Raw genomic sequence first — 22173 nt, 5'->3', positions numbered from 1 at the left:
TCAAGATTTTGGGGTACGATCTTTTAACTGAAGCTTACACAGGTATTCTCTGGAGACAAATAGATCATGTAATTAAAAAACATAACTCCACGCTCTTTTAATTCACCTATCCCTTTGGCTTTTTTATAATTTATTGTACTGTGTCATCTATTAGGATTCTTTGAATGCAATTCCCAAGATTTGCTTTGGATTTTGAGTCTATGTATTGTTGCTTCCTTTGCAAGATAATAGTAAATCATATATTTAAATGGATACTGTAGTCGACTTTCGTTCCGGTCAACCATTGTGTCCCTTAATGGAGCATTTGATAATAGTTTTGTACATTAAATACAACTTTAATCTCAAAATATTTAAGTCATCGGGGTGTCGCTTTTCGTTTAAAAATTTGAAACATAAATTTAGTCTTTCAATGGGAATCTTTTCATGCAGATTAGTCTAATTATCTAATGCTAACACCATATATATACGCATGATAGACAAAATCATGGAAAATAAAATAGCTTGTGTTTGTTTTTGCTGACCTTAGCGGCAATGAAAACACGTGATCATACCGCATGAATGAGAGGTAAGTGTTTTTCTGGAAGATATACCGTGATAGCAGACTCAGACTGACCTTAGCGTGTAGCGAATGCGATATCCTTATATTTCGACGCTCTATTAACCTTGTTACCATGGATCCATGGAGACAAAGGGCACGTATCGTGATAATTTCACAAAGTAAAATAAAAAACCGAGCTGAGAGGTCAAGATTCATGTGATATGTGATAAATATTTACTGTTGATTTTATGGGCTGGGAAAGGGTGGAATTAAAACTAAAGGCTTTTCAACTAATCTGATTTATACTGAAGTCAACAGGTTTATATGAGTGACATTTATTTCACACGTCGAAACAAAAGTTAACATTGGATTAATAGAAAGGACAATTTACGTATGCACACATTTGTGTAACTATAAACACATCCATTAAGATATACTAAGGATGTTGACTCATTGTCCTAATGATTTTGGTGAATAATAATAATAATAATAATAATAATAAAAATAATTTTCATTCATTAAATAAATCATTATTATTTTGAACATTACATCTAAATGGTTACAGCATATGGCCTTGCTGGGTATAATTTATTGTTTGGAAGGTTTCTCAAATACATCGAGTTTTGGAACATCCATAAACATCAACAGTTATCCTAACGTACGTTCTTGTGACACGAGTTATTTAAATACCCCAATGGATCAGCTTTTATAAATGAAACTGCAATCGTTAGCAACAAAATACAAGCAGTTTTTATATCAGTTCTACAACAAAATACAACACATCACTCGTGTGCTGAAAGAAACATGTTTTCATTAGTTTGCTTGTTTCGACTACATGAACTGAAAATTAGAGAGCAGACAAAAATGTTTTACCTCGTCTATTTCCAGAGTGTATGACGGTCTGCCAAACTGCGGTGGTTCATCGCATGTGTCAAGAATGTAAAGCCGAACAGTTTTAGTGATCTGCAATAATAATAATAGTAGTAATAATAATAATATCATCATCTTCTTTTTCGTCTTCTTCTTCTCACTGGTAGTTGTGAGGCTTTATCATGAATAAGGTTTGTTGGATTTGAGGAAATTTTGACATTTGACATATTCATCTTACCTTGGATGAAGTGTGTTACATAAATAATTGTCGATTGAAATTGCACAGTATCTTTACATGAATGTGTCAAAATTGTAAACCACCTACATTTCAGCTTTTCATTAGCGTGACTTAGAATACTTGTAAAGACAACTCAAACACGAAAAACAAAAGTTGGGAGAGGGAAAGGTATTCAGATAATAGTACAAAGTGATATTGGTATTGCTCAAACACATACCGTGTCTCCTTTGCTGTTGCTGAGAGAAAATATCAACTCCATTCCACCCACATACTGTAAGTAAAGATTTAAACATCTCATTGAATGTAAATTAGGAGAAAATATGTAACAGTTATGTTCAAAGATATTTCATCAGCGTTATGAGAATTACATTGCAATACGTTTCCAAAGTGAATAAAACATGCAATTCATCTATCATTATATTGTGTTATATTGCTCTTTCAACTTTATTTCTGACCGTGCATGATTTGGTTTTGAATGTATTTGCCACGAATACCTCTGTCAACTATACATTATAAACTTTGAATGGCTAACACATAGACTATAACAGGATTGTATCTTTGTAATTAGCTCTACATGATCACATAAGTCGTATATTAGGCCCCAAAGAAAAACCAGAATGAACACTGGACAATTGCAGCAGCTACGCTTTATTCAGGATCTATGGTAAAGTCTGACTTAATGTTTCTGTGAAATATTGCCCAGCTGATGAAAGTTTGGAATCAGCATAAATATTTATCACCTGAACATCATACAAATTAGGAGAAAATAATTGCCTCAACATTATTATTTTATGACTGTGTCTGGTCGCGACAGAAAAAAAAAACCTTCGAATTACTAATTACCCACAAATGTTTTCCAAGAGATATCTATCCATATTTATATAAAAAAATTCATTTATCAATTTGCCACATTTGTGTTTGGCGGCATTTGCATTACTGCAATTCATTATCCATTAAACAAAACCTGTTCGTATTAATGACATATAAGATCTGCTATTTACAGCTAACATTCATGAAAACATAGCTTGCTAAAACAACACAAGAACCAAACGCAACCATTAAATCACAACATAATCAAATAATTAATGTATTATAACTGAATTTAGAAACGTTTTTTAAGTAAGTCTTAACATTAAGAAATTAAATGTGTTAGTGATTATGATATACTTCACATATTATTCATAATCTAATGTTTTGTGGCCGGGAAATAAATTGATTGATAACTAATCTTTATAAGTTGCAAACTCTTACCGATTCTCTGTCCAGTTCTTTGTTCAAAGTTATGTTTGCCATTATTGGGCTAGTGTCGCTATCCTGTGTAATATTGAAGTACATCTTTGTAATTGGATCAGTCGTGAAAATAGTCATTTTGGTCTGATCACTGTCACTGTCGGTTGCTTTCAATGTAAAGAGATATGTGCCTGGTAAAAAGTAAGAATAACATTTTAATCTATTAATTTCAAGCTAGAAAATATCAAAACATTTATTCATGAATACGGTCGTAAGATGCAGCATCTTTAACCTAAAACATCTATATACAAATGCAGCAACAATCCCAGTTCCTGACTCGTACCTCGCCACTTCGGAACAAACAAAATACATTAGGTCTTAACTTATGTGACCGACCTCAGGATATTTAATTCCAACTACATTAAAATCTAATATTTTAATTTTGTAGTCCTATGCATCGAAAGTGAGAGTTATGTGATGATATTCTAAGCTAATAAACATAAATATGTATCAGTCATGTTATCCTGGGATTCCTGTACAATGAACACACACACACAAACACAGACACACACACACACACACACACACACACACACACACACATATATATATATGTATGCGATAATTATGCGTATTCTCATTTGTAACTAACACATTCGACATCACTTTATGAACTCTTTAATTTTGATTCGTAATCGATATTCCCGTAGACCAACCTACGTGTTTTGCTTCCACGAAAAAGGTTTGAGACAAAAATATATTTGATACGTGCAATGCACATATAAAGAGCGAAATTATTCCATCATTTTCACTAAAGAAACCATCTAAATAGTACATGTTCATATCCTACCATTCCTGACATTACCATTGCTTCGAAAATAAATATATGCAGATACAAATGACTTTAAGAAGGCATAATATGTCAAACTTGGTAAGAAAACCTATACTGTGCACTTTGCTACTTGACACTGATGTAGGTTAGATTACTTTCCTTCTCATGCATGCTAAATTAAGATCATATTTTAGTAGAAATGATGAATTAAACCTGCCAAAGAAAACTATTCGAATAGGGTAGACTCAAGAAAACTATGTATTAACGTATGAAACGTTCATGTGACAACTGGTTGGTTTTACCTATTGGCGTGCTTTCGTTTTCAGGAAACTGGACAAATCTTGGTTCACTCTCAAACTGTAAACTTGCCACACAACTAGTGAAGAGCAAACCTGCAAAACATTGAATGTGAGAAAACGTAAATGTTACTAAATCATCCTACAGATAATTTAAAACAATGGCCTATCTTAGCCTATCTATAATAATAGTAGTATCGACAGTTATAGGAGTAGGAGGAGGATAGTCTGTCTTAATACCGTAAAGCATTTTTCAGTCGTCGGTTATCCAAGCTTCCTTTATCATCCGAATGGCCTCTAATATTAACTACATGTCTATGTTTCTAAATCTAAATTTGAATCGATTGTCTCCGTTTCCAAATATTTAAGAAAAAATATAGTCAAATTAGTCCCGCTAATTAACAGACTGATATTTTATCAGCTATTACAATGTCATGGCGTGATCGAAAATTATCTGGTTAGAAAATATGCAATTTTGGATTGTCATTACTAGGGGCCCGGGGTGGACGAGTAGTCTGAGGCGGTCGTTTTTATACATAAATCACACATATCACCTCAGTCCTCGTGAATGCGAGTCTCGCCTCTGAAGATGCGGGTATGTGAGAAACCCTGCCAGTAGCTTCTGGTGGGTCGGTGGATTCCCGGAGTCTTCCATGGTTCTTTCTAAACCAGATTTACTGGTCGCCATGTATAGTCTATTATGTTCTAAAACCCAGAGGTTATCATTTCTTAACGGAGAAACAATAATGACGAATGGTCGAGGCTGAAGCCTGGGTATAAATCATTCTTTATATATATCTATTGGTTCATTGTTTTATAAAATGGTAAGTGGTAGGTAATGATGACTAATTATCGAGGCTATGTGTATTCACTCATACTTTTGTAACTTTTATTGTAAGGTAACGCATTGTTCTGGAGTTAAAATATTATACGGAATACGAAGCGACATAATTTAAAATTAAAAGATTCTCTTGCATGTTATCTTAAAAAACCTACATTGATGACATTGAAGGCAATACATTAAACTTATTCTTCAATGGCATTTTCATTTTTTGTCAATTAGGTAAAGACAATAACGTATTTTCAGAATGATATATCGAAAAAATCAACGTTTTCTTATTGTATATTTATAATTCCGAACAAAAGAAGAAAATGGTTCCTACTAACCTGTATGTCCAATGGCAATCATGTATACCAAAAATAAACTTCTCCGTTCATCCGTGTCCATTTTTCCACTCTGGAACGAAGAATCATGACTCAGAATATAAATTAAGATATATATATATATATATATATATATATATATATATATATATATATATATATATATATATATATATATATATATATATATATATAATCATAGATAGATAACTTCATATAGAACATTACCATACAGGATTCTATTCATTTTCAGATCAAAGAGGAAAACAATTAGAAGTCCAAAATAACACTTCATGAACTACAGTATCAGAATATTCAGTTTGCATGGAACATATTTTACATAAACTTTCGAATGGTACACAGGAAACCTTTTTCCTTTTCAATTCAAAAATGTCCTTAATCAACGATATATAATGGAACAACATAACTGGTAAAAAAGTGCCAGTAAGTCCTATACACCAAATCAGACTTCACAAATATTTGAAAACCAAAGATAGGAAAGTAAACTTAAATAGATTGCTAAGAATAGTTTGGATAAGATATTACATTTAAAAGAAGACGTAAAGAAGGATATACTATAATAACACGTTAGCAACTGACGGGAACGAGAAAATGAACAGTTAACTGTTTTTAACCAATGATATGTAAGACGTCTAAGCTATCTAAACAAACATGTTCATGGCTGTTATATTGATTATCCGAGTTTTATTTTTTTTAAGCGATCGAATTCTGATATCTAAATGCTGCAAACATGTTTGTATAAAAATCAGAACTCAAAGAGAACATTGCACTCGATAGTCTTTTTTTCTAGCAATGTTATTACGTTTTATAATAAAACTCAGGAATACGTTACACTGTGAGTTTTAGGCGTTAAAAGTCCACTTGAAAGATACGGGTATTTATTGTACATCTACTAAGTGCCCCTTCAGGGCATCAATAACAGTGCCTAAATTGGAATCCCGCAACTGGCTTGAGAATATTCCATGCTAACTTGTAACATTTTATGGTAACATGCAAAACACTTGTCATGGAAATCACTTGAAATAAAATCTATTGAATACTAAATTGAATATTGACGTCAACTAATGTTTGAAAACGATTTTGTAATACAAATGTAAACACTATATCTGTAGATATATACCTTGATTTAGGGTTCACTTGACTTCGATACTTATCATCTGAGAGAGAGAGAGAGAGAGAGAGAGAGAGAGAGAGAGAGAATTCTAGCGGTCACAGCGAATCTAATGTAAGTGGATAATATACTATCCAAAGCTCCTTCTTAAAATAAAGACGATCTACCAACTAGCATTCGTCAGCATAACATCATTTTATCAGATTCGTTATGGCATTTTCTTATTAAAGTATATATATATATATATATATATATATATATATATATATATATATATATATATATATATATCAAGACTTGAATATTTGAGATAAAATATCATTTATGATTTAATTGTCAAAATTCTACTGACCATTTTCTTATTATAATTATTGCATGCTCACTACACATACTGAACAAATTTTATTATCAACGGTTTGGTAATTGTGCACAAAACAAACCTGAGAAATAAGTCAATGCAACCTGTACACAAAATTGTTTTTTTTTATAAATCAAGCAGGAAAATAATAGATAGACAGAGAGGTGAATGGGTGGATGGATGGAATTATATTGCAGTAGTTTCACTCCACATAGTGCAGAATATGCTTCCGAGGGTTTCTAATTTCAGAGTACATTTAGATTTAATTGAATTGTTTATTTATTTTAGACAACTAATTATGTTTCAATAAACGTCCTCAGACAAGAGTCTATACAGCTAAATCTCAGCATTATGTTAATTTCAAATAGATATCCGTGTATTCAAGAGGATACTCAAATATTGCATAGCATTAGGCTGAAATGACGATAATTGTCCAGCTATGTTACCATATTAAGACAGCTATTTCAAAAGGAAATGGCGAGAGAGAGAGAGAGAGAGAGAGAGAGAGAGAGAGAGTTGCAGATCTTAGACAATTATTCTGAATCTAAGGAAACTTTCATCAAAATATTTTTAGAAATCTATATAGTTACAATAAGCTGTAAATCATTTCTCATCGAGGCCATTAATTAATTGAAATCTTGCAAGTGGCAACTTTGAAATTGATGGCCACCTTTGTTTCAGGGATAATATCCATGCATACAAGAAAGGCATTAAGAACTTTACCTAAGTATAACCTTAGTATAATCGAAGTGACTTTCTAATACATCAAAGAAACGTCATTCCGAAGGATGTAAATATTATATCGGTATGTGTGTGTGTGAATCCTGAAACTGTACAAAGTCCCAACATCTAAAAATACACTGGTCAACAGTGAAATCATTACTGACTTGAAAAGGCCCTAATCTGTAGTATTTTGGTGTGCCGAACACGAATATAACCGTGAAAAATTTGTATTGGCTCTCGTTTTGAAGATATTCATATACCTCATTTTCTATGTTTCACTGTGTAAATTTCTCCAGTAGGACTGCAGCAACATCCGGAATAATGATGTAACATTGCATAATACCATCATGCTCACATCATCCACAGTTGATTGCATCATTTTCTGATGCAATGCAATACTAATGCCATGCGGCTGCTGAAGTAAGTTGACGTCAGCAGTGTACTATACATGTGTAGGCCTATTATACTAATGCCAGGCGGCTGCTGAAGCTGACGTAAGCAGTGTACTATATAAAGCCCAATCAGATAGGTTCAGCATTTAAAATATTTTAGACGTTGTGCGAGACAGTTCAAGCTACTGTTACATAAAACTTATTATTTTATCCATTTACGTACAATAAAGAACAGTAATGCCTCGAAAGTGTGTTAATACCGCGGACAATTTTTGCTATATTTGTGGGGAAGTGACATTTGCCAACCAGAAGAAAAGTATCAATTCTCAAGTGAAGAAGGCATATCATCTTTACTTCGGATGTAAGGTTGGTGACCAAGACAAGCCTTGGGCTCCGCATATATGCTGTGCTACATGTACAACACAGCTTTCACAGTGGTTGAATTGCAAAAGGTCATCAATGCCGTTTGCAGTCCCAATGGTGTGGAGAGAGCCAAGCAACCACCTAAATGACTGTTACTTCTGCTTGGTTCCTCCTCTTTCCGGCGGAATAACGAAGCGAAAGAAGTCGAGAATAGTCTACCCAAACATTCCGTCTGCATTGAGACCAGTTCCACATGGTGAGGGACTTCCTATTCCAGAACCTCCAGCAGAATATTCTCTTGATTCATCTGACGAAGACAAAGGTGAGTCGACCTGTTCTTCTCCTGGTCCATCAGCATGCAGTGATCCAGATTTTCACTGTGGTGCGTCATCAACCCCACACAGAATAACACAGGAAGAACTAAATGACCTGATTCGTGATTTGGACTTATCAAAGAACAAGGCAGAATTGCTAGGATCAAGACTCCAACAATGGAATCTTCTAGAAGAAGATGTCACAATTACTGCATATCGAAAGCGCCACCAGCAATTGGAGCCTTTCTTCAGAAAGGAAAGTAATCTGATATTCTGTTCCGATATTGAGGGCCTCATGAATGCTTTAAAAATCACTCATGACCCACAAGAATGGAGACTATTTGTGGACTCTTCGAAACTGAGTCTCAAGGCTGTGCTTTTGCACAATGGAAACATTCTTCCATCTATTCCAGTAGCGTATGCTGTCCACATGAAAGAGACATACGATAACTTAAGGCAGCTACTGAATTCCATTGAGTATAACAAGTACAGCTGGCACCTCTGTGGTGATTTGAAGGTAGTTGCCCTTTTAATGGGACTGCAGCAAGGATATACAAAATACATGTGTTTCTTATGTGAGTGGGATAGCCGAGCAAGGGAAATGCACTACATGAGGAAGGAATGGACTCACAGGCAGAATGTAGCCATTGGAGAGAAGAATATCCAACACCCAGCTCTGGTTGAGGCTCAGAAAATCTTGCTACCACCCCTTCACATCAAACTAGGTTTGATGAAGAACTTCGTGAAAGCCATTGACCGGACTTTGCCAGCATTCCGATACCTGCATGAAAAATTCCCTCGACTCAGCGAAGCAAAGATTAAAGAGGGAGTTTTTGTGGGTCCTCAGATTCGAGAGCTTTTCAAAGATGACCGGTTCAACAACTTGCTGGAAGGTGACGCGAAACAAGCATGGAATGCTTTTCGCCTAGTTTCTACAAACTTCCTCGGAAATGTTAGGGCAGAAAACTATAAGGAACTAGTAGAAGACATGTTGATGAAGTATAAGAAACTTGTCTGCAATATGTCTCTAAAGATTCACTTCCTTCATTCCCATTTGGATTTCTTTCCTAGCAACTGTGGTATTGTTAGTGATGAACACGGCGAACGTTTTCATCAAGATATCGCAACAATGGAACAAAGATACCAGGGAAAATGGTCCACTACAATGCTGGCTGACTACTGCTGGACACTCCTCAGAGATGCTCCCGAACAGCTGTACAAGAGACAGGCGAAGAAATCTAAGATGTAGTCAATGACTTGATTTTTTATAGGTAGGCTATTACAGTTGACCTTTTACTATTGGAATGCATTTCGTTATGTAAACATTAATTTCTTGCAGATTACAAAAAAACTAGAGCCAATTTTGCAATTTGACTGTCATATTCGTGTTCAGCACATAAAAATTGATAAGAATTGACTAATTTTATTTCAGTAACATGACTTTTGTAAAAATTTGTTGTCCAGTGATATCAGAGGAGTAACGTTACGTATTGCTAATGAGAAAAAAGTTCTCAGAAACTGGAAATTATGTGCAATTTATTTCAATATAAAACCATTTCTTTAAGATCTAGATATGAATAGATTAGATAGATCGATACTGCAAAACTCTATATATTCACTAATGTTTGAGAAGGTTTTGATTTTCATATGATCGAGACAATAACGTTCTTTGATAAATGTACGTGATATGTAGTAGTCAGTTCTTAATCTAGCTGATATACGAAAGCCCTTCATCGTGGTCGTATTACATTTAAGCAGCTAATTACACATTGTCTTGGAATTCACGCTGAAATTGCGAAAACTGACTATATACGATTCGAAATTAAAATCAACCATTGAAAACAGAATAACACAATAAAATGTTCAATATCAGATAGCAATTGATAAACATTTTGAAGACTTTCAGCATTGTGATTTCATCTGTATATATCTAAATTGTTCAAACAAGTCTGTCGCATTGGTTCCTTACGTGATATATTCAAGAACACCAAATCAAAACAATACTGGAATCAATAATGCTACGACTTTATGGTCACAAACTATGTAACATAAAGAAACAAACCCATCAATTCTTTTAATAATAATAATAATAATAATAATAATAATAATGATAATAATAATAATAATGAGGACTTTGTATAACGCCAAATCTTTAGAAGCTCTAAGCGCTTTACTACATTAGACAACAACTGTAAGATAAAAAAAGCATATAATGATATGATTACGAAAACAAACACCATGAAATTAGAAAACATAAAAAACATCCTGAGAATATTTAAGGTAAGAAACATTATTAGATCTTTACGTTTGGTCTTGCAGTCGAAATAAGTGAGTTTTAAGAGCACTCTTGAATGGGATCACTGTGTCTTTGTGTCTAAGTTTAGTGGGCAATTCATTCCACGTTGCTGCGCCCTGGTATGCAAAAGAACGCTGTCCATCTGACTTTGTTTTCATAGTGGGAATAATGAGTATACGATTGTCAGAAGAGGAGCGTAAGTATCTTGTTGGTGTGTACACATGGGTGAGGTCGGATAGGTATGTTGAACTAGAGTCCGTCAGTGAAACGTATCACAGAGAACAAATTTTGTGTTTGATTCTGGATCGAATGAATAGCCAGTGTAGGTTACAGACCAGCGGGGAGGTGTGCTCTGATCGTGGTACTGTAAGTATGATCCGAGCAGCTGTGTTTTGAGATTTTTGAAGTTTTTGGAGTAGATATTTAGATGAACCAGACATAATTGAGTTACAATAGTCCAGTCTTGAAAGTAGTAATGAACATACAAGTGTTTTAGCGGCATCAACTGAAAGATATTTGCGAATGGAGCTGATGCGTGTCAGCTAAAGATATACAACCTTGCATATGTTCATGACATATTGGTGCAATGTGAGAGAACTGTTCAGAGTAACACCTAGGTTTCGTACTGATTGTGTGAATTTAATGTTGGTGTTGCAGATATTTATTGTTTGAGGTAAAGGATGTGAATGAGAAAACTTTGTGTTGGGATCAGAATAGCCTCAGTTTCATCATCATTCATCTGCAACTTGTTACATGTCATCCATGATTTCACATCAGAAATGCACCTCTCTACACCTTAAATGGTAGCATCAAATTCAGTTGGGTGGCTAGATTTGTATATTTGGGTGTCATCAGCGTACAATTGGTGAGACGCTGGATGATAATATATGACACTTGAGAGCGGCTGAGTGTACAGAGTGAAGAGAACAGGTCAAAGAACAGACACATGTGGAACACCACAACGTAGATCAACTGGACTGGAGTGTATTCCATTTGCAGACAATTTGTGTCCTGTTGACCAAGTAGGACTTTAACCACAGTATGGCTATATCATGAATGCCAAATACATGCTGGAGACGGTGAAGTATTATATCATGGTCTATTATGTCAAATGCTGCAGACAAATCAAGGAGGGCGAGGACTGTAATCTTTCCGCTATCCAAAGCAGAGAGAACGTCATTAACTACGTTTAGAAGAGTAGTTTCAGTACTGTGGTAAGGGTGATATGCAGCCTGTACATTGCTTAACAGACTTTGAATTTAGATGAGATAAAAGCTGGGATAGAACAACATTTTCAAAGAATTGTTTTATATGAATGGTAGGTTAGAAACTGGGCAGTAGTTCTTTAAATCGTTATGGTCTAGTGTTGGTTTCTTCAGCAGAGGCTTTACAATGGCCGTTTTTAAAAATGATCGGATTTCCCCTATGAGAGGTGGGGGTATTAATAACATAAGTTAGTGAACACAATACTGGATCTAAGCACTCAAGCAGCAGTGATGCTGGAATTGGATCAAGTTCACATGACTTTGGTGCATTCTTTATCAGGATTGTACGTACGAAATCCATGGAGACAGGTTCAAATGCTGCTAATGGTTGCCGCTCCAATTCTGTATCCCAACTGTATGGCGACGACCATTCAATTGAAATTGTGGTGTCAAGCTTATCTCTAATGGTATGTACTTTGTCACGGAAGAAATTTGCAAACATGTCCGGAAGGTCGACTGGAGAGAAGGTAGATGGAAGTGGTGTAGATTTGTTCCTTGACATTAGCTTGTTAGTAATCTCGAAGAGCTCTTTGCAGCTGAAATTTTCCATGATCTTAGTAGTGTAGTGGGCTGATTTCGCTGCATGGACTATATTTGTGACATTCTTCTTAGCTGCTTCATAGATTTGCTTATGAATAGTGAGTCTGGTTGAAATCCAAAGCCTCTCAGCTTTACGGCGGTCTCTTTTAGCAGTGTGAAGCTGGTCCCTAACACTGCTATACCATAGAGAACACTTTTGAATTGATACTCTGCACTTGGTAGCTGGTGCATGTTTGTCGGGCAATGAACGCAGTTGTTCTGCTGTAGGAGGTAAGCAAGTTGTTAGGTTTGCTTGGATGTCATGCATTAGTTTGGTTCTATTTATCATACGGAGGTTTCTCTTAGTAGCAGATAAAGGTGGAAGGTTAGGGACTGATACGTCAAGATGACATATAATGCAAAAGTGATCTGATGTAATTTCATGGGATAACAGGGAGGACCGTAGAATGTTATCATCAGGTTTATGAAGAATCCAGTCTAAAATGTGACTATGTTTATGGGTGAGATGGTTAACTGACTGTTTGAGGTTGAAAACATTAATGGAATCTATGAGTTTTGATGTGTTTGGGTTTCCGGGACAGTCAAAGTGAAAGTTGAAATCTCCAAAAATAATCAGGTTGTCACCTATCGAATTTCCATACTCCGGGTGATTCGGAAACTGCTCCAAAAAGAGAGATTCAGTCAGCTTGTTTTTTCTACTAGGAGGAGGGCGGTATAGGCAGAACAAAATGGACTGACCTTTGCTCTAGTGTGAGTGTGGTTTGGACTAGTTCAAACGATGTGTGGTCGAAATTGAATGTTGTGGTGTGGTTAATATTTTTGATCATGGAGTTCTTTGTGATGACAGCAATTCCACCTCCGCGAGAGTTACGGGGGAACGACATGATGGAGTAACCAGTGGGTGTTAGATCCACATACTTGGGCTCATCGCCTGATGTTTTAGCCATGTTTCTGTCTGGAAAAATACGTCAATATTCTGGTCATTCATAAAATTAACTATTTCGGTGCGCTGTTCCGGTGGTCCTACTGATTGGGCATTGAATAATGTAATACGCAGAGGAATCTCTTGGATAGTTGACACAAAGGTTGCCGAATTAATAGGGATTTGAATTAGGTTATCTAAATTAACGGTCGAATTTTTAAATTGTTGAGCCGGAAAGGGCATAAGTGAGATAATTGGAATTCTTCTTCCTGTTGTACGCTGGCCAGCTTTCAAAGATAGTTTCTTTTTCGCTTCTATTTACATTTTAGGTAATGATGAATGTAGCCCCAGTTCGTTTAGTCTAGAGCACAATGTAGTGTGGAGAGCCAAGGAGTGGTCATTTATAGCAATTAATGCGAGTCAATCATAGCATAATCGGGTTGACTGGCGAGTATCACGTGAGGGCGATTTGTTCAAAAATAAAGGAAGTTGTAGCAGTGGAGCAATACAACTGAGAAAAAGTCTAATTGTTCTCTTTTCCAAAACAAGGAGATGAAGAAACACATAAGAACTGAACAGCCAATACATAATGAACAGAATAACGTAGACGAAGACAGGCAACAAGCACAAATATTATGAAAACGGCACATACAAAAGCCACCGGAACAGCTGCTTCAAGCCGGTTAAGCGATAGCGACCTTGTTATACCTTTACAAGTAATAAATTAACATGTGAGAGGAACTGACAGTGTTTTGAAGTGAATCCAAAATATTCCTGACAAAGTTCTATGAAAGCCCAAAATAATTAAAAGTTCCGTACAAACTTCAAAACCGGAAACATCCTGATCCGCCACGAACCGTGATGTTGTCGAGATTGCGGCCTCCAGAACTCCTTCTAATAATTTAGAACAGTTCCAGAAAAAATATTATAGTCCAAATAATAAGCTCGTTATGTTTCCACTTAACAGTCCTAACAAAGGTTTATTCTGCTCGAATAACATACATGTATAAGTAAAACATAAAACACGTCTGGAGACATGCAACATGAACACAGGAAATGAGAATGACTCTAAAAATTTGGAATGAATCAGATTGCTATATTTTCTTCTTAAATACACGGTCTATTACGACAAAAGTTCACAATATAGTTCATGTGACAGATGTTATTACTCAATGTTTCTCGAAAACACTTATTCATGTGACTATGTCCAACCAAAGGGAAGTTACTGATTTCTTCTAGAACCAGCCAAACTCCTTCAGTTAATGGAAAATGAATCCAAAGACGCCATTAGATATTATTATTAAAATTATTAGTAGTAATTCTCAACATATACGTATGCATCTATTTATAAATCTTATACAATTTACGGTTTCAAAAGACACAGGTCAAGCTTGCAATGTATAACTAAAGATATTCTGTGCAATTTGTAACTATGAATAAAAGCTACAAAAGGTATATAAAATTATGTACCAGGAGTTTTAAAAGATATAGATATGCACTGAAATAAAAAAGTATAATGCGCAGCCATCATTACTTGGTGTGTGCATGTGTTGGAGGGGGATATTTATCAGAAATCAAAGTCAAACTTCATCACGAATACTAAGTTTATTGGGTCTTTTTCCGAACCGATACAAACCGTGGTATGAAATATTTTATTTTTAGTGAGCAAAAGTTTATATTTCCGAAGACTATTTTATAACAGAATTATTTTACTCCACATTCTCAACTACCTCAATATAGGAGTCAAAATATTAAAAAAAACTGGTATCTAGACTGTAAGGATATTTTTAAACTAAACGAGTTTATATAATCGTGAATACTTCAATTTCAATTACCAGTCACATAGTATAATCTTAATCATATTCGTAAGCAAAAGGTCAATACATTATAGGAAAATGCCTTGACATATTGAGAAATGGAAGGTGGTTCGCTTAATAGACTTAATGGTACTTTGAGTCAGTCAATTATGTCGGAGGTTGCCAGACAAATTTCAGCCTACTCTGAAAACACTTTTCATTTGTGGGTTGTATTTGTTCTTACTTGTGCAGTTTCAGGTTATTCAGTTCAACTGTGTTGACATACAACTTCTTATGCAAGACCTAGAAATGCTTTGGTGTCATACTGTTGATAAATTTGGTGTAGACGATTACATTTATTTACGTTTATTATCTTATTTAGATTTATCAATGTTTTTGATGATTTGTAATTTGACTCTTATTGTCAATATTTCTGCTATGGATTTTACCACCATAACTCTCGATTCTGCTTTGAAAATATACTTAAGAAAAACACCTGAATATATTCACTAGGGAAACTTTAATATGTTTATATTATTCATATCTCACTCAGTATTTTGTTTAGGGCGTACTTATGAAAGGAGTTCTACTTTTATCTCCATGGTCGTTCTTTACGATAAGAGAATTTATTCCATAGTGTATGAGAGCCCTTTATACCTGGAACAAGACGATGGTTTTACGATTATGAAACACTATAAATGTACCATGACAAACAAGTGTGCTAAATATGTCATCAATTGATCAAGATCAAAAATAATAATCATGGTTCATTTTAAAATGACGATTAATCATTGACTTACAAAGAAATGAGAGAGAGAGGAAGCAATATAAATGACTAAAGTCGGTACTCCAAATATAATTATATTGCATAACTATATCGATGCATAGGAAGAAGGAATAAATGTCTAAAATCAGTGTGTGTGTGTGGCGGGGGGTGGGGTGGGGTGGGGTGGGCACGATAACGAAACATACTAAAATTTCCAAAAGAAACAGAACGATTCCACGTAAAATTGAGACGAAACAATAAAAGAAAATTAACCATTATAGCCAACATAAAAAAACATGCAGTCTATATAAAGTTGTTGAAGAAAGAGTTTTGTAAGTAACTGTCAATAATGCAAGATATATACATTATATTTTAAATAATGAATCATCTTTTGAGAGGGAAATTAACAAAGCACAGAAAGACTTCAAAAAGTATATTCTCAAGAAAGAAAAACCAACATAATATCTTCTCCAGAAGAAGAAAGAGAATTAAGGACGTACATAAATGATATTCATGTAGAAAAAATATATGTCTGTTAAATTAGACATATAAAAAATAATAACAATAAAAACAAAAAAATGAATAGAACAAAGCTAAATCTAAGAGATAATTTGAGTACAATAGGATGTGATAGAATTAGTGGTAATGGTGGAGACAAGGTAATACAGAAAGAGGATTATTGTCAAATTTAGAAGAGGGATTAATACAAATTACCAACTATTTATTTGAGTTACCAAATTAAGCAACATCATTGATTGGTAGTTTTGATAGTATAAGAACTTGACGTTTGATATTATCAGGAAAGGTATTTGTTATTGGCTGATAATACAATTGTACTAATTTCTATTTCAATTAGTTTGTTCTTTTTATAATTTTACTAAAAAATATATATTTTACAGGAAAATAAAAACAAGAGAAGCAGCCAACAATGTGGTATCATGTTGCATCCAGTCACATTATCCATACACCAGGCCGGCAAGTCCTAAGACTAACCTCTTAATGCTGAGCGCCTAGCGAGTCAGCTGTTAGTATCATTTTTGTAAGTCTTTGGTATGACTCGACCGGGGTTCGAAACCGCGATCTACCGCATCCGAGATGGACGCTCTAACCACTAGTCCAAGGTATTATCAAGGTATTCCAATTTATATTAGATTATAATAGCTCTATATTATTGTTTCTTGGCTGAAAAGTTTATTCATCAGTTAATGGTACTGAGCATCTTGACAACATCTTCCGTATCTGATCGTGGAGGGGAAACCTATATATTTAATATACTAATTCTTGTATACTTCGATCTGATACATAGCAATAAGATGCTCCATATCCCAATGTTGATACCCATGCTGACCAACTAAATTGAATTTAACAAAATTACGTGTCATACTTTGCTCAGTATATGAATATTAAACCATCAATGCCAAATATTAAATTGTAATTGTAAAAATGATCCCCGGATCTCGATTGTACATAAAAAAAATTGTCTTCCATGTTTAGCACCTTTATCTTATATTTCTGTGATTCCTTTCTAAGCAGCGATATAACAGTCGGTTGAGTAACAAGAATAATGTGTAATCCATGTTACTGAATTAAATTTATAATCCATTATTTAATTACGTAATTAAAAAATATCATTGTTATTCGCACGAGTTAACTAGCAATCTATTGCGTCCAACCATAGTGCTGAAGTTTATTACTTATAAGTCCAATGCTTCTGCTTGTTTTTAAAGGTTAGCACCTTTAAATTTAAAAACATAAATGTATGGGGTACATGTCGATTGCTGCCTCTCTCAAGTGGTTCGACAAACATGAATACTATAGCCTATCTTTCAGCATTTACTCTTTATGTAATATGTTACGTATACAGTTTGGAGCTTACTGTGTATTAGATGAACTAAGTTCTCATAACTGAAAATAGAGAATTAGCGAGCTAACACTTCACTTAATGACATAAAAATTCTTGGAATAAATTTTAACGTCTAATTCATAGATTTTACTATTTACATTTTTAAATTTAATGATTCTTGTATCAAAAAAGCCATAGTGGCCTATGGTCTTTCTGTAAGAAATCGTGCCAGGTAGGGGCATGGTCTATGATTGATTAGTTAAATTGTGTACAGTAGCGTCTTTCTTTTATATGAAATTATTTAATCATGTGATGGGTTGGGTTTTGAACAAAAGCGTTTGATCCTTGAAATATTCAATATGTACTACTTATCCTCGAGGTAATAAATAAAACAGTAGACTTTTATAGTGCCTTTTCAAATGGTGTACAACCACCAGTGATTATGTATATAAAGTTGGTATAAAGCGATTTGATACACCAGTACTATTGGTCTATCAAAGTTTTTGATCCACCCGTGGCGCATTAATACGCTTATATACATATTTTCCAACATCATGTTATATTTCAACAATAGGCTATCGCTTCTGTATTCTCTAAATCTGCAATGAATTTTTCATTGGGTAATCATTAACGTTGTATTAAAATAACAGTAACAATATTCGTACTCCTCGTCTTCTAGATTAGTTAAATATGCTGCAGAATTTCATCGAAATCCCCCTCTCTCATAAATAAGGGCGATAATACGGGGAAGTATGTGGAGTGAGAGAAACAAAGATAACTGAACTTGCACCAAGTAACCTTCAAGAACCTGGGACTTCGTAGCGGTTAGGTGTACATGTTCCATAAGATTTTAATAGCGTTCAAAATACCAGTGATATAAAGTTGCAATAAGCTATCAAGATTTGTACGGTACACTTACTTGGAAGGAGGAATACACATACTGTACTCTCTTTAGTGCTTGGTTTATTTTTATTTCTTCCTTCGTGTTTTACAAAAAGTATTATTTAATATTAAAATGTCAGAAGGTCAATCTACCCTCGCTCAGTCTTTCTCTGTCACTGAGTGGGCTGGTAAGGCAACAGTCTAATTGACCAATATAGAAACATAGGGATGGGCAACGAATGAATGCCTTTATGGTAAGTTTCTCCAACCCACCACCATCTGTCTCTCTCTCTCTCTCTCTCTGGATGTTAGTTTAAAGATACCATCGATCAATTATTGTTTTCTGTAGTAAACACTGGATGATATACTCTTGCTATAGTTGAGAGAAGAAGTCTCAAGAAATATATAGCTTCAAAGTTTGCTAAAGATCAAAGCAGGGCGGATTTAGATATGATGAGGCCATAATCTACTTAAAGCTGTAGTGGCCCTATTTGGACAGTGTGAACAGAGAATACGGCTGTAGAAGAAAATTCTGAAATATGGAGGGGCCCCTATCTGCCTTATCTAGCTTACGCTTAAATGGGATCCTGAAAAGCTTCAATAAACCCAAACTTTGCGAAAATCAACTTTTATAAATCTTTTCGTTCATAACTATAAACCCTTTTATCAATCCATGTAGTGAACTATCAACTTATAATTTCAAGCTGATAATATATAGATAGATAGAAGGATATATATATATATATATATATATATATATATATATATATATATATATATATATATATATATACAAATTACGGACTTAAATACTTCTAACAGAAATCATTGTGCATGAAGAGCTGTAACATGCTAGTATGCTAGAGATGTCATTTACATATATCAGAATTTGAATTCAAACAAAAGCAATGACCAGGCCAGTTTCGACTGAAAACTCTCTCTCTCTCTCTCTCTCTCGATCGTTCGATCGATAAGTCTTCTTTATGTAGAGCAAAATAGTATCAGTGGATGTTTCTTGCTTAAAAAGACGATCAAACATGTTAAATATACCTACGTATAATGCAGTTAATGAAGCTTGTAGTTGCCTATAGACGATTTGAGGATATTAATTAACATTAAGTTATCTGTACTTAAGATATATATAATGTTGCTAGTAGTTTGTCAATTTATCAACGTCCCAACTCCACTCTCTCTCTCTCTCTCTCTCTCTCTCTCTCACTGGGTGTAAACTTATACATAAACTTCATTAAGCAGATAACCAACTACCTTGAATATTTTCAGCTTTTATAGCAACTTGTTGTAAAAGTCCATATTAATCTGTACTTCATTGCTTACCTTGATTATTGGAAACAATAGCTTCAAACGTCTTTGTAGATGTACGTTCGTCTCTCCGTCACAGGAATTATTCACACAAAATCATTAGAAGACATGGCGTTATACTGTGCTATTCTGAACATTGCCAGCAACGTTCCTATAATATGGCTGCACCTCACAGCAACGAATCTCACTGATTTAAAATATATCGTCCGTATTCCTTTATACGTTTAGGCCAACGCTTTCAAGGAAGTGCCATTCTCGTGGTTCAAATATTTATTGTTTGGTAATGACTAAAGTGTTCATACAGATAGGTGAATTAGATCCAATAATGTTGACCATTACCCGCCACCTCATGCAACACATGACTTGTTCTATGTCGTACACAGATGTGTCCATCCAATATGCTAGTATGTATGGTGCTATACGACAAGCTATTTTCTTATCGCGGTCGCTTGTTCAACTTTTGTTATCGCTCGTTTGTAAATACTCGAGACTGTTTGTCCAAGAGCACATTCAACGTGTTTGACTGCACTTCATTCCCTGTGGTAAATATTACTTTGACGGTTGAATAGAACACGCCTTTTCAATGTATTAATGTTATTGTACACGCTCTTGTTCATAATCATTAATTAGCGACTAGAATAAAATGGCTATTCCATCCTTCTGTCGCATGAAAGGTCTCGCTCTAAACTGTAGTTTTCTTCTAGTTCGTCTATGCATTAACATGTGCATTCATTTCCTCGCCCTAGCTAATTGGTACCTGTACACCTTGAGCCCTTTCCTTCCATCCAGGGCTGCGGCTGGGCGAGTGATCTAAGGCTCTCGCCTTAAGAGACCACTCAAAAATAACCTCTGTCTGCGTGGATCGGGTCTTCGTTCGACCAAGCTGGGTAGGTAAGAAAGTTTGCCAGTGACTTCATTTGGGTGGCTGGTTCTTCCTAATTCTTTTTAAAGAATTTTTGCTAGCAAATATGCTTACCTTGATCTAAAGTCCATCACTCGGGTGGTGCAGGTGGTACGGACCGCACCGGATGACACCATCATAGGGGATGGCAACACAATGACTGTCTATAAAAAGTTTGAATTTTTGTGCAGGAAGAAGGTCCATGGGGGATGACACCATGCGTTACCGTACTGAATGACACCGACCCTAGTGACTCCACTGGTCTATCATACAGTAAAATCGACCTTAGATCGTAAAGTTAAAAATCGCAATCTTTCTATCCACTTTTAAGGACGAGCTCCTAATCCAGATCTGTGGAGCTCTGATGCACAAGCGATAGGCGATGGTTGCCATTACCTGACGTGGATTCCTTTCCTGCATGGGACGAATGATAAACCTTTGAATATCTATCTATCTTTCTATCAATGTATGTATGTATGTATGTATGTATGTATGTATGTATGTATGTATGTATGTATGTATATATATATATATATATATATATATATATATATATATATATATATATATATATATATATATATATATATATATATATATATACAGAGACAGAAAGACAGACAAAGACAGAGAATGGCACAGGCATGGCACCAGAATAGGAATTTACAATCCACTGAGCTTACAATTTGTAATGTTTAATTACCCGTCAAATCTTCTTCTCCGTTCGTACCGTCCCATTTAGTATTGTAAATTAATGCAGCAATAAAAAGATGTAAAAGTGTGTCGTGATTTCCATATGTCAGTACAAATATAATTTCCTACACAAAGTGTTTCGTGCGTGCTTTAGATCTAACGCTTCTATGTCCGTGTCGTAATGTTACCAAAAATCAATAATTAAAATTATTATATGCTCATTTTTTCAGTTAAATTTACATTGTCAGAATCGTTCAATATTACCCGATACTGAGCTCACGTGCAAATACACATATTCCATTCACGTGTATAACGGAACTACTTTCTATTGTAAACAAACAATCGACGCAGACGCCAGCACTTTCGATTTGTAAACAAATCATGTACAGTCGCGTAAGAGGCGCTTTACGTTGTGGTTGTTTAGATTTCTTTCTGAATGAACTAAAACATATGTTTCGTGGACTGCCACATACCAGCTGTTTTGGCACAATTCTCGTTA

General features: G+C 34.9%; 1 protein-coding gene across 1 annotated transcript in view; it reads right to left on the bottom strand.

The window, feature by feature from the left end:
- Window positions 1-20497, bottom strand: part of LOC149802905 (cadherin-related family member 1-like) — a 30539-nt gene extending 10042 nt beyond the window's left edge. Inside the window, exons 1-6 of the mRNA XM_089953848.1 lie at window positions 20096-20497; window positions 5172-5241; window positions 4011-4100; window positions 2898-3067; window positions 1864-1917; window positions 1412-1501 (exon numbers count right to left, since the gene is read on the bottom strand). Of these exons, the coding sequence (XP_089809974.1) occupies window positions 1412-1501; window positions 1864-1917; window positions 2898-3067; window positions 4011-4100; window positions 5172-5232 (465 nt within the window). The 5' untranslated portion in view covers window positions 5233-5241; window positions 20096-20497. The remainder of the gene's footprint in view (window positions 1-1411; window positions 1502-1863; window positions 1918-2897; window positions 3068-4010; window positions 4101-5171; window positions 5242-20095) is intronic.
- Between the last annotated feature and the right edge of the window lie 1676 nt (window positions 20498-22173).

The sequence above is a fragment of the Sinohyriopsis cumingii genome, chromosome 3, assembly GCF_028554795.1.
Source record: "Sinohyriopsis cumingii isolate HCF-2022 chromosome 3, ASM2855479v2, whole genome shotgun sequence".
NCBI classification, from domain to species: Eukaryota; Metazoa; Mollusca; class Bivalvia; order Unionida; family Unionidae; genus Sinohyriopsis; species Sinohyriopsis cumingii.
Note: the sequence above shows the minus strand (reverse complement) of the source record. Positions and strands in the feature narration are given on the sequence as shown.